Here is a 13,578-nt window from a genome sequence, read left to right as displayed (position 1 = left end):
TGTATAATCACCTGAAAATAAGAATTTTTGTGTTTTCGTTATCTTAGAATTAGCCGTTTATATCTACATAGGGAGCAGGTCCTCGTCCACAGAGTTTGTCATGTTGCACCGCCATGTTTCTACAGTAGCCAAAAACAGACAAACCAAACACTGGCTCTAGATCGGGCCGTTCATGTTTTTACGTTGGTCACCTTAGTTAGAGGCCCCTCCCAGATGAAAGCATCAGAAAAATCTAGATTTTTTATTTTTTTTTTACGTGAAACTGCTTTATTCAGTGTTTTTTACCGTTTTTATTCACTGGGTCTGTTTGTTTTGAAGAGACCTCTGCGGATTATTCGTCAACCGGTGAAAATCTCCTGAACGTCTGGATCTTAAAGGGATAGTGCACCCAAAAATGAAAATTCACTCACCTATATGCCGATGGAGGCTCAGGTGAAGTTTTAGAGTCCTCCACAACACTTGCGGAGATCCAAGGGGAGAGGGGGTAGCAACCCAACTCCACTTAATGCAGGCTGGGCGCCCCAGATTAAAGCGTCCAAAAACACATAATTGAAACCACAAAATATCTCCATACTGCTCGTCTGTAGTGATCCAAGTGTCCTGAAGCCCCGACATCAAAAGTCGTTTGGAAAAACGTCATTTGAACTCTGTTTTTAGCCTCATTGTAGCCTGTAGCTCTAACTGCCTCTCTGTACACCGTGTTCACATGTGCGCGCGTGCTTTCACTGGTCTCACGCACACACGTGAGCGCCGTGTACAGAGAGGTTCGGGGCTTCAGGACACTTGGATCACTATGGACAAGCAGTATGGAGATATTTTGTGGTTTCAGTTATGTTTCAGTTATGTGTTTTTGGACGTTTGAATCTGGGGCGCCGTAAGCCTCCATTAGGTGGAGCTGTGTTTCTGTTCCCTCTCCCCTTGGATCTCCGCAAGTGTTGTGAGGACTCTAAAACTTCACCTGAGCCTCCATCGGCATATGGGTGAGTAGATAATGGGTGAATTTTCATTTTTGGGTGCACTATACCTTTAAGTTAGCTGAGAACACACATTAGCAGGTGCTGGGCTAGCGGCCCTGTCTTTGACATGCTGAATAGCATCAGAAAAACACTGATTTGTAACATGATCCTGCTTTATTCAGTGTTGGTTTAAATCATCGGGACCGTTGTTTTGGAGAGAAGGAGACCTCTGCAGTTAATTTAGCACATGATAAAAGTAATCAGAGAAGAGAAGGTGATCACAGATTAGCAGGTGCTGGGCTAGTGGCCCCATCTTTGAGATGTCGAACGGTGTCGGAGAAACACTGATTGTAAACATGAAACTGCTTCTTTTTTTTTCTCTCTTTTTTCAGTTTTTTTCTTATTGATTTAAATCATCTGGTCCTTTTGTTTTAGAGAGGAAGAGACTTCTACAGATAATTCATCTCTTGGTAAAAACCTCCTGAACAATGAACATTGAACAAATCCTAACTGGGAGATGGAGCTGGTTGCAGTCTGCAGTCCTCACAGCTAGCTGCCACTAAGTCCTCCTAAATCTTACACACTGTTCCTTTAAATGTTAGTGAATGGAACATAAAGTGTTTCTAGCTGCTAAATGTTAGTCAAAAAGGCAAGAAGAAGAGGGAGGTAATTTGATATTCCTGGAAGTAAACATACATGCAAACCTTACATCATGATAAACTGGTGAATCTACAGAAAATGCTGGTTTCTACAGCACTGGAGGTATTTTATCTTGTTTTATTTTCCTCTTCTTTATCAGTTGGTTTTGCATCACATTCAGCTGGTCAGTAAAAGCCCTGGTCAGTGACCATCTACAGTGTTGCAGAGCTGTATCTGTGCAGCCCGGAGCTTTCTGGGCATATTCTGCCTCTGATATGTGGATGGCAGCAGGGGATCTGCATGCGGTAAAGCTGCAGCTTTCGGGCTTATTTGCAGAGCTCAGAGATAAGATGGAGGAGGAGATGGTGAAGTTCAGTGAGATAAAAAATGAAGAATAATAAACAGAGCAATACAGAGAGCATCGTGGAGCTGACAAGTGCAAAGAAGCAAAATAAATTTTCTGGCATGAAATAATATTTATGGAATATATTTATTTTTTAGAAGGTGCTTCATTGTTATGGGTTTTAGTATCGACACTCTTAACCATGGCCCTACTTAGGTCACGTGTTGTGCAGCTAAATAAAGCTTGTTTGTTTCTGGAAAGTATATGTTCCCATATCAGTCCATCATATCTGGCAGTTTTACACAGGGTTATGGGTCAGACTATTTCTTGGCCAAGAACAGTTTCCAGGCAACCAGAGGAAACTCCAGGAAGTTACTGGTCCTAAAAGAGAAATAGTTTGTCCCCCGTAAAACTGCAAGTCATTTATATGCTTGGGTTTTTGTTAAACGAGATATAACGTGTTAATTAGTGAGCTTTAGAGGAGCTGGAAGGCTGATTTTGTAACCACTGGACAGAGCCAGGCGAGCTGTTTCCCCCTTTTTCCAGTCTTTATGCTAAGTTAAGCTAACTGACTGCTGGCTGTCGCATGTACTCTGCAGACATCCAAGAGGTATCAACCTCAATAGATTGCTTCATCTTACTATCTTACTATATAATGACGAAAACTCTGTCTGTGTGTGTGTCTGTTCCACGTTTTTCTCCTCACTGACTTGGTCAATCCATGTGAAATTTGGCACAGTGGTAGAGGGTCATGGGAGGATGTGAATGAAGCAATATTACACCAGTTGGCCAAAGGGGGGCGCTATAGCAAAAGATTGAAATTACAAACTTTGAATGGGCATATCTCATGCCCCATACGTCGTAGGGACATGAAACTTTGCACAGAGATGTCTCTCCTCATGAGGAACAAATTTGCCTCAAGAACCCATACCTTCCGCTTATATAGATTTTCCGCCATTTTGAATTTTTTGAAAAACACTTCAAATCGATCTCTTCCTAGGAAGTTTGACCGATCTGTGTGAAACTCGGTGAACATGATGTAGGGACCAATATCTAAAGTTCCCTCTTGGAAAAAGTTGGAAAACTTACTAAAACTGAGCTTCTATAAGGCAATGAATATTGCGGAGGGCGTGGCTCATCACATAAAGGTGTGTAACATCTCCAGGGTTTCACCGATCACCACACAATTCTGTAGGCATATAACCACACATAATCTGAGGGGACCCCTCCATTATTGACCCCATCAAACAAAATGGGGGCGCTACAGAGCTAATTTCNATAGGTAGAAGGTGACAAAGCTGCCAATGGGTATGGACTAGTAATGGATAAAAAGCTGAAATGTCCATCTTCTGTCAGTCTAAGTGGTAGTAGTAGCCTACGAATGCAAACTTAACAAAAGCCCAAGCATTCAGAATTCCAGGATCACTGTGTTTTGTATGAACAAATTAATGTAACAGCATCCATCTTTACAATTAATAGGATTAACTGTGTTTAGAGTATGTTCAAATAAATGCATTAAGAAGACGACGTATGGTGTTAATGAGCTCAGATGCAGGGCTGTGGTGCTAGTCAGACAATAAAAAGGTCGGGACCACTGAGCCACACAGTGAAGTAAATAAATGTCAAGAGGGCTGTAGAAGAACTGACATTACTGCACATAAATCATCCAAACAACAGTGTAAACACAGCAGGACTCAGAGCCAGTTTCTCTCCGCTGACAGGTAACAGCTGTCATTTGTTTGCGCCTGCTGATTGGAGCTTTTCTCCTCGGCTATCTCCTCCCATGCATGGTATCTATGCAGAGGCAGAGAGGCAAAGAGAAATGGCAGTCATCAATATTTTAAACCACAGACTTGGCATTAAAACCCGCAAAAGAGGTGTGTGTGTGTGTGTGTGTGTGTGTGTGTGTGTGTGTGTCTCTTTTGGGCTGTGTGTGTTGTGTAGTCGGGAGGACAGGTACTTCAAGGGAAGCCCAAGCATGTACGCTCTGATGCATGGACGCATGAATAAATAAATCAGGTGTGTGAAACACGGGGTGTAGAAACAGGAGCTTTTCTGAAGCCATGGGAGCAAATGGACGGATGCTGGGATAAATAAGTAAACAGTGTAGATGTACTTAAGACGAACAGTGGCGCAGAGACGTCATGACGAAAGCTCTCAGGAAAGCTGTTGAATATTTAAAGTATCTGGGATTTCCATCGATTACAAGGCGACCCTCCTCCGGGGACCCCTGAAAAGTTTTTTTAGCTGCTGCTCTGGGGTTTAAAATACAACACACATTTCCACACATGCATAATTATTTTGCAGATCGTGTCCATGTGGATGGTTTTTATTGGATTTTATGGTTTTTTAATTGTAACATTGTTGGTGATAAAATAACGAAGAGGAAAACATGAATTTGTTGAATCTGCATCTGTATTGTTGTTGCTGAGTGCTTACCGCTCATTTCCCAGGGGTCACATGTCACTTAAAAAAAATGTGGGCGGGACTGTGACCTCCTCTTTTGATACACTTAGTTTTTTTTGTTCAGCCTTCAGTTACAGTCACTGCTCCTACTGAGGACCCTCTGCTTCTTCCGTTCACTCCAAACAAACCTCTTTTATTATATGTAACTTATTGCACGTGTCTGTCTATCTCTATCTATCTAAAATGAATCAGTACCTGTGCAGAAACAAAGATCAAACAAACAAAGTGGAAAACAGTGAATGGTGAAGCTTTCATGAGCACAGGATGGAACACTGTGTGGTCAAAATAACGCTATGGTTTTAATTATCTAACAACAATTTTTTCTGTTTCTCCTTATCTGCCTCTTTCCTCTCCATCTCCCTGATGCATCATGGGACATGTTCATCTCTCAGCTCTCCCAGGTGCGTGAAAACACACACACACACACACACACTCCACCCCACAATCAAAAAGCAACACAAAGACAACCATCTTCTTTTGTCTGAGCAACTGCGGTGTTCGTAGTCATGCGTCTCAGCGTTGCACGGACTATCACGCTCAATAATTCATCTGGAGTCTGATCAAAGTTGACTTCAGAGCAAATTTAGCTTCAAAGCACAGCTTGCGTTTGCTACAAAACAGTAAAAGCTTTGTTAACGACGGCAACAGCAACATAAAATTTGATCTGCTCATTTTATCGAAGATGCACGAAATGAGGCAACGTGCAGCAAAGTTCATCTGAATTTGTTTCATCAGCATTGAGGAGATCCAGACTGAGCACCTCCCCTGGGAACAGACAGTGTGCAGAATTGTCCTTTAAATGTGAAAATTCCTTTGAACTCTGCCTAATTAGTCGTGGTCACGGGCTTGTGCTCTAGTGTCTCTGCCTTGTTTCCACTCAGCCTGTTAGTGAACAACATACGGAAAAACTGCTGTAAATTTGTAATACCATTTATGACTTAAACATGATCCATAGCATAAATTATTCAGAGGTACGCACAGCCGATCCGTTGGCTTTGGGTTCGGACTGGAGTTGTCTCAGCTTTGATTTTTCACGTTTTCGAGCTCCTTCCTCTGGACACGGCTCTGAGTCGGCTCTGTTTTATTCCATATCCATCCATAGGGTCAGACAGAGAGCTGCTCAGCTATAGATAATAAACCATCGTCCTCAGGGGAATACACTCAGGCTCGCTCAGATTAATAATACAAGATTTTTCTCCAATAAGTGCAGGGTTTTAATGCTGCATCGAGGCACTTGGTCGTTTACAGGTTCAGGTTTAGGTTACCACGCAGAGAGAAGAAGAAAGAAGGGGACGGGGTAAAGAAATGTGCACAAGCTAATTCATCTGCAAGCTTTTAAAGAAGAGACTTTCTTTCAGTGTTTTCTTTCAGTATCATAGCCCACAGCCTCAAACTGAGGAAAATGGTTCACAAAACTGTGTGAAAGGAAGCTTGAACCCATTTCTGGGCAGCAGGGAAGGAAAATATCAAAGCAGATTGGTCAGACTTGACTGTGCCAGGCTGGAGTCAAGCCATCTGCATGCTGTAATGTCATACTCAAAGTCTCCATTTGACACGAGAGGACGATAAATGGCTCTTCTCATTTAACCTGTATTTTATACTGCACTGTATACTTTTAATGAGGTAAGAAAAAAAGAGAGAAAAGGCAAAGACTGCTGACTTTTATGTTGCAAGTAGAGCTGTCTACTTCACTCATAAATCACCTTTTGACTACATCTGTTCCCAAATAACTTCATGTCCAACTGTAGTAACCAGGCAGCAAACAAGGATTATTAGTGATATGATGGTGCTTCTGGTTTTACTGGCATCTAAACAAATAAAAATGAAACCAGTCACATGGATCACTGATTATTTAGTTCCCAACAAAAAAACAAATGATAGAAACCTCATTACATTCGAGCCCCTGTATATCGCTGTATTATTAGTAATAAATGTATCATAAAGTTAATCTGTTGTTAAAATCAGCTCAATCAAAACTACAGTATCTGGATGCTTGACCTATTGTTTCATGGTTTCATAAAAAGTGCAACTTGACAAGAAAAGGCATGAATGAAAATGAAACATCATCTTGTAAAATCTGAATTAACTGAAACAAGATTATCTTAATTGGTAAAATACAGCTATAAAATATAAAATTTAGTATCCAACAGGATGACGATTTACAAGAAGTGCTCAGATAGAAATGAAAATGTGGACATCTGCAATTCTACATCTGCTGAGAAAGACTGTGATGTGAATAAAAGCTACAGAACAGCCACTCAACTGACATTTAAGCCCCGTTTTCACCAAATACTTTGGATATGGTACGTTTTGGAACAAAAAGTAACCCTTCAGACATGGTACCTAGACCCTAGAGTTTCCATTGTAAACAGTACTATAATGTGAGCGGGGTTATTGTCACTCACTGATCCGTCCAGCACTCACTGTATTTCCTCATTACCTGTGACACAGATGGAAGTCTGCACCTCGTTTATCATCCACAGAACGAGGTTGCAAGCGGACATTTTCAGAACAAAATAAAACAGGCTGCAGTGAGAGTCTCTCTCCATGGGATATTTAAAAATAGCTGGTTTGTGCATTTGGACCTTCTAAGGCAAGCTCGGGGGTTTAGTGTTGTCGGAGCCCACAGGAACGACGATCCACAATGCTTTTTTTTTTTCTCCAAGTGAGGATTGGGATATATGCAGTTCACATAGCCTGGTCGAAATTAATATATGTAAACACTTGAAGATCCACTCATTACTAAAAGTGTTTGTCACCCAAGAGAGACAATAAAAACTAAAGTGATGGTCAAAGTTGTTAAAGTTAAATGGTGTGCGGTGTGCTGATTTATTCAGGTCGTCACCTCATTGAGTAACATTGCAAGTTAACATTCCAACTTAAAAGTCGCCGACAGTCGGCCCAGTGAATTAAGTTATTTTTTTTCTCTGACTCCAGCTGCTGCAAGAAGCAGCAAAACATCCTTTCTTTTTATAGTCACAGTCCACTAATATATGTAACTCTCCACGGTATGAACAGTGGTTACATGAGCCTCAAAACCAACCACAACTCAGCCCTGAGCAGAGTGACCGTCCGCTATTGACCAATCAACGGACTGCAGTGTTCACAGCTCCACTTTTTAGTACCAGATCTGTGTGCTAGGTACCCCAACAGAGGGGGGACCAAAAATGGGGACGGTGTGGAATGGTTCCATTGGTACCATCCACAACTGTTCACAGTGGAAACGGAAAAAAACGCGTATCAAACTGAAATGTACAGTACCATACTGCTCTGTGGAAATGGGGCTTTTGGTGAGATTGTTTTGAGATGACCTTTGAAGATCTTTCTTATAATATTTTTATCTTTTTTTTCTTTTAATAAAGTTTACAATGACATGACCAAATTGTAACTAAAACTAATAGCTTTTAGTAAAAAGATTAAGACTGATAATGTAGGTCAGGTGCCAAAATGAACCTATAATTACACTAGTATTTTGGTATTGAGTGAAACCTGCAATGCTGTGAGTCTGTTGCCAGATGTGCAGTGATATCTCAACAGACACACACATTACAGCAGGATTACCAGCATGTGCACATTTTTTACAGACACCAGATGAACGCTTGCAGCGAGGAACTGTACTTCAGTCATTTCCTGTTGAATCAGTGTCCAATCAGATCTCTGAGGCTGTGTGAAGAGAAGGCAGCTGGGCTCCACACATGGCTGCTCACTCTGCATGGAGCCTGTTTACAGGAGCCCAGATGGGACATATCAGGCTCTGACAGGTTGAGCTCTGTCCTGTCCCGCTGCGGTGTCTCGCCTGTTTTGTTTTGATGACAGGTCTGGATTTAGAGATAGTAATAGACCTGTCACCAGCTCAGGCCTGAACCTCTGGGCCAAAATCTAATTATCTGTACTTAATCTTGTATCAGCAGTCAATCAATAATTTTTGTCAAAGGGTATGTCGGCATATTGGAACATTTTTAATTTTGTTTAAACAGCGGTGGAAGAAATCCGTTACTTAAAGGTTCAGTGTGTAGGATTAAGGGGCATCTATTGGAACAAATGGATTATATTTATAAGTATGTTTTTTGTGTATAATCACCTGAAAATAAGAATTGTTGTGTTTTTGTTACCTTAGAATGAGCCGTTTATATCTAAGGAGCGGGTCCTCTTCCATGCAGTCCACCATGTTGTTTCGCCCATAACTGCCAAATCAAACACTGGCTCTAGATAGGGCCATTTGCGTTTTGGCGTCAACCACAGTAGTTCTCCTACACGCTGGGCACACGGGAGAAATTTCAGTTCTGCAACCTCACCACTAGATGCCACTAAATCCTACACACTGGACCTTTAAGTAAAAGTAGTAATACCACAGTGCAGGAATTATCTGTTGCAAGTAAAAATCCTGTGTTCAGAATGTAGCACTCAAGTATAATCCCAGAATTGTACTTCAGAACAGTGCTTAATTAAATGTACTTAGTTACTTTCCATAGCTGCATTTAGGTCACCCACTCTGAATAAAATAATGTAGTGCAGACAAAAAGTGCCAGTTGTACCCTGTTAAGTGCTCTTGTCCTCTAAATGATGGGCTCTTCCTATTAGAGGACTCTGGTCTGCTGTTGGGAAACTGCAGGGTAGTTAATTAGGATTTACACAATAACCCCAAACAACTACAAGAAACATATTTTCCTTTCTCGTTTTCAACACTTACACTAAAGGTGCTAATACAGAATGAAACTAATGCTGCATTAACAGGGCTGCTATTGATTTCATTTCAGCTTTAAAATAGAGGCAATGTCCTGTTTCTGTTCTCCTCCCTTTTGTTTCAGCAGTTATCGGAGGACCGCCATTCTCCACCGCTGCTCACAGTCAATGGGCCGGGCGAGGAAAAGCTGTTTCGCAGCAAGAGCGCCGAGGTGCAGCTGACGGCTGAGAAGGAGAGGGTGAAGAAGATGTTGTCTGAAGGGTAATGACAATGTTTTCTTTACTTCAGAAGGACGTTTATACCTCATGCTTCTGATCACAGGCTTATTGTCTGAAGAAAAGAAAGCTTAGTGCCCGTAGTTACTTTATGACAAGCCATGACATTAGGGCAGTATTGTCAACAGTTTTTACACATCTTCACTGCTATCTTTGAGAAACACCTGACACCTGGTGGGTAGGTCTGTTGGTCCTTTATGTACTGTAGCACTGGGTTCAGTGTGCTGTAGAATGTCCAGAGATTACAAGACAAATCATATCTCAGCCTCTCTACATGAAAGACAACTATAAGTTCTCTCAAACAGGTTTCAAACTGGGGAGTCAGATTTCCAGAGTTATATGCATCTCTTGGAAATTAACATGCCATAAACCAAGACTGAGCGGGCGTTATGGTCCGGCTTTTCCAATGTTGTGGAATGTCCAAGCAGAGCTGTTACCGAGTCAGGAGTTAAAGTAACCTTTAAGACATTAGAATAATATTGAAACAAAAGACACCAAAAATTGTGTAAATACTCTCAGCATCTGTTGCATCTATTGCATAAAGGTGATAGTTCAAGGAAAATGTGTGCAGTCTAGCCTTAGTCATGTAGATTATGTGTAACTTTGATATGGATCAGTTGTAGCCTAGATTTAACAGAACAAGGTTTTGTTCTTATTAGTGCTTTGTTCCAAATGTCATTATTCATTCATTATTAGTTTCAATGTTTTATTTTAGTCATGGGTTCTCCTAATTTGTTTGAAAAGATTTGCAGGAAAGACGCAGTACGTTTTTTAGCTTCTGGGGCAAAAATCTGAGTATTGGATTGTCTTCAGGTGGGAATTCAAAGGACAGAATGTCTTGTCAAGCATTATTTCTAAAGAATCTAGTTTTGAACAGTGAGAGTTTTGATAATAGTTGATCAAACGATGTTGAAAATGTCTGCTTGTGTAGAGATCTTTTTATAATGACTATTCCTTTTTTGGTCCTTTCTCTAAAGGCAACATCTGAAAAAGATGAAGAGAATGCATGGTTGTGCCAAATTGGAGCGTGTATTGATGTTTTTGGAAGCTCACAGAATTTCCTAATTTGGTGCCAGATTGTCTGAGCATTTGACAGTGTAAAGCGGTTCACTGTGAAAGTGGCAGGAGGTGTAGGTAATGAGAAAAAGAAGAGCAAGAGAGAAAGTCTTAAGGGCAAGTTTTTATTTTTTTTAACAGGCAGCCACTGAGAAAAGGTCAGATCTTTCTCCTCGTTCAAATACATACTGCCAGTATATCATGACTCTGATGGTAAAAACATGGTAACCCCAGGCCACCATATTCCCTGGGTTTCTGAAGGTGGCCTTTTGAGGTTCTGTGTGCTTTATATCCCCAAATGAATGGCATAACTATAGAGTCAATTGACTTAAAGTAAAATCTAGGGATGAAAATAGGGATATTCTGAAATAAGTACAGAAATCTCGGCAGGGAAACCATCTTAACAGCAACAATATTCTCTTTTAACTTGTTCAACCTTTCAGTGAAATTGATTTAAAAAGAGTCCTGGGACATTTGGATAATTTAATGCCCAAATACTTCATACAATCTGAGGCTATTCTTAATTCAGTGGTATTCAGAAATTGAGGATCCAGGTTTGCTGTAAGTGACATAAGGTCACTTTTCTGACAGTTTATGGTGTAACCTGAGTCTTCTCTAAAAGAGTCGCTGGATTGGATGGGGACAGATTGTTCGGGGTCACATACAAAGATCACAATGTCATCAACATAAAGTAAAATCATGTGGTCTCCCCCCACCCAGTGTTACAGGCTTGATAAGTGTGTGCTCCTTTATGCTGATTGCCAGAGGCTCAATGGCCAAGGCAAAGAGAAGCAGCGAAAGGGTTCAGCCCTGCTGAGAGGAAAGGGGGGACAATTTATCCTGATTTGTGAGGATCGAGGCAGCGGGATTAGAAAATATCAAGTGCACCCGGAGACTGAAAGAAGCACCAAGACCAGGGGCGTCGGTAGCGTAGTGGATAGTGCCGGTGCCCCATGTACAGAGGTGATGCCTCGATGCAGTGGTCGCAGGTTCGAGTCCGGCTTGCAACCATTTACTGCATGTCACCCCCCGCTCTCTCTCTCGCCCCATTTCACTCTGTCCTATACATTAAAGGCAAAAAAGCCCAAAAAATAATCTTTAAAAAAAAAAAAAAGAAGCACCCTAACCCTAACCCAAACCTCTCCAGAACTCTGAGTAAATGCCTCCACTCAACCTGGTCCAAAGCCTTTTCAGCATCAAGGCATGAAATGGCTTGTCTTGATGATTTATCAAATGTGTAATGCTGACATTTTTTCTGAGCTTAAAAAAGAGAATCTGTTGTTGATAAACCTGGTCTGATCTGTATGAATATTAGATTCTGTGCACTTATTTAATCTGCTTTCCGGAATTTAACATCGAAATTGGCCAATTTTAAGCAGGGCTAGTAAAAGCACAAAAGTATTATTAGCAAAATGTATGTAAAGATACACTTTGCTAACCTGGAAATCGAGATGCCCCGCCCCTAGCAAATTCGAATTTGCACTGCACGGGAATCTGGCCCCGATGAGCAGAGCCCGCTGAATCACCAATCGGACCAATAAGATCAATCTACCTGACAGAGGCGGGCTCTGGGCGGGCGTAACATGATGAAGACAGCGCTGCGCCGTAGGAGTCGAAAAGTAAACAGCCAAGATGGCAGCTGCTGAAGGACCGCGTCCATTCAGTTTAGCTTTGGAAGAAATGCTAAGCCAACTACACTTATCTTTTTCCTTGGGAGAGGAACAGAAGACTGCCCTAGAAGCCTTCGTTTCCAGGAAGGACGTTTTTGCTGTTTTGCCGACAGGATACGGCAAAAGCATAATGTATCAGTTAGCCCCACTGGTTGGCAAACCAATGGGGCTTAGTGCAATGAATACGTCACCTTGTTTTTTGCTCTGAGTGGCCATGGTGCTATCCAATTGCGTACGGCAGCATTTGAAATGCCTCAGTTAGTGCCACCCCTTGGGTAGGAAGGGTGTATCGGTGAGGGCCAGACTCAAAGTCTTTTTAGATTTGAGTCTGGTTTTCCAGGCTAACACTTTGTAAGTTTTTCCCAAAAACAATGTATGACCTCATACAGGAGTAATCCCTCCCAGTAGTCACTTATAACCTACTAAAAGTGTGTGGTGGTGTATTTATCTGCAGAGACTCTGCCTTCTGTCTGTTATTTTCCCTTTTTTTTTTTTTTTCTGTGTTCTGGATGTTTGCATGCCTGTTCCCCCCACAGCGCTCAGGTGAGGTCGGGGCTTTATTTAAGTTAGTGACCAGGCACCAGTCCATAAGCAGCAGTCATCCAAGAGACACTGTGCAAAAAATGCAAATATATTAAGGCGAAATGCCAAAGGAGTGAATCTGGGGTTTGCTTTTACTCTCAGTTTCACATAGTATACCTTTTAAATAATCAAAAGTAGAAGTACCTATAATGCACAATGTCTCATTTCAAAGTATTTTATCATCATAGAAAATGACATTATTTTGTTTCTATCAATAGTGAATACATGTAAGAGCGTTATAATGTTGTAGTTTGTCAGTGTGGAGCCAACTTGATACTTTGCATGCAACTAGGTGTAAGCATATCATGTGTTTTTTTTTAATTATAACAAGTGCCTCGTAACTGTATCAGTCAAATAAATGTAGTGGAGTGAAACATACAATATTTCCTCGTTGGGATGTAGTGAAGTAGATGGAAAATAATGTAATGTCAGACTGTAGTAGTACAGTTGAGTACATGTGTTTGGTTACTTTCCGCCACCGCCTTATAGTTTTACATTAATAAATTGAAATGATCAGAACATGTGCTCAGACCTTGAGAGGATCTCATTAAAAGCACTTTAGGAGACTTTAAAATTTTTATTTTATTCGACATGCTGCTCGTGCATCAAAACAGCTTCTATGCAGTAATCCTTCAAACATTCCAGACCACTCTAATCAATATAATAAATTTGTAATTATAAGGCATATGTTAGCTTTCTTTTCCCCTCAGAGCGAGCACAACATTATATAAGCTGGTGCACTCCCACGATCAACTGTATCTGTAGATCGCTGTACATCACATGGTATGTTCAGTGTGATCTATTCAAATCAAGAGACACAGGAACATTTCCATCATGAGGACTGTTTAAATACGTCTCACTGATGTTTTTTTTTTTTAATGTTCTTGTTTTTGCTCAATATAATATA

The 13,578-nt window shown here is 41.1% G+C and overlaps 1 protein-coding gene across 1 annotated transcript in view; it reads left to right on the top strand.

Annotated features, from left to right (window-relative positions):
- The window catches only part of LOC126396937 (homer protein homolog 3-like), an 81,513-nt gene that overhangs the window by 44,679 nt on the left and 23,256 nt on the right, over positions 1-13,578 (top strand). Inside the window, 2 exon segments of the mRNA XM_050055324.1 lie at positions 4,797-4,805; positions 9,213-9,349. Of these exon segments, the coding sequence (XP_049911281.1) occupies positions 4,797-4,805; positions 9,213-9,349 (146 nt within the window).

Source organism: Epinephelus moara, chromosome 10, assembly GCF_006386435.1.
Source record: "Epinephelus moara isolate mb chromosome 10, YSFRI_EMoa_1.0, whole genome shotgun sequence".
Lineage (NCBI taxonomy): Eukaryota > Metazoa > Chordata > Actinopteri > Perciformes > Serranidae > Epinephelus > Epinephelus moara.
Note: the sequence above shows the minus strand (reverse complement) of the source record. Positions and strands in the feature narration are given on the sequence as shown.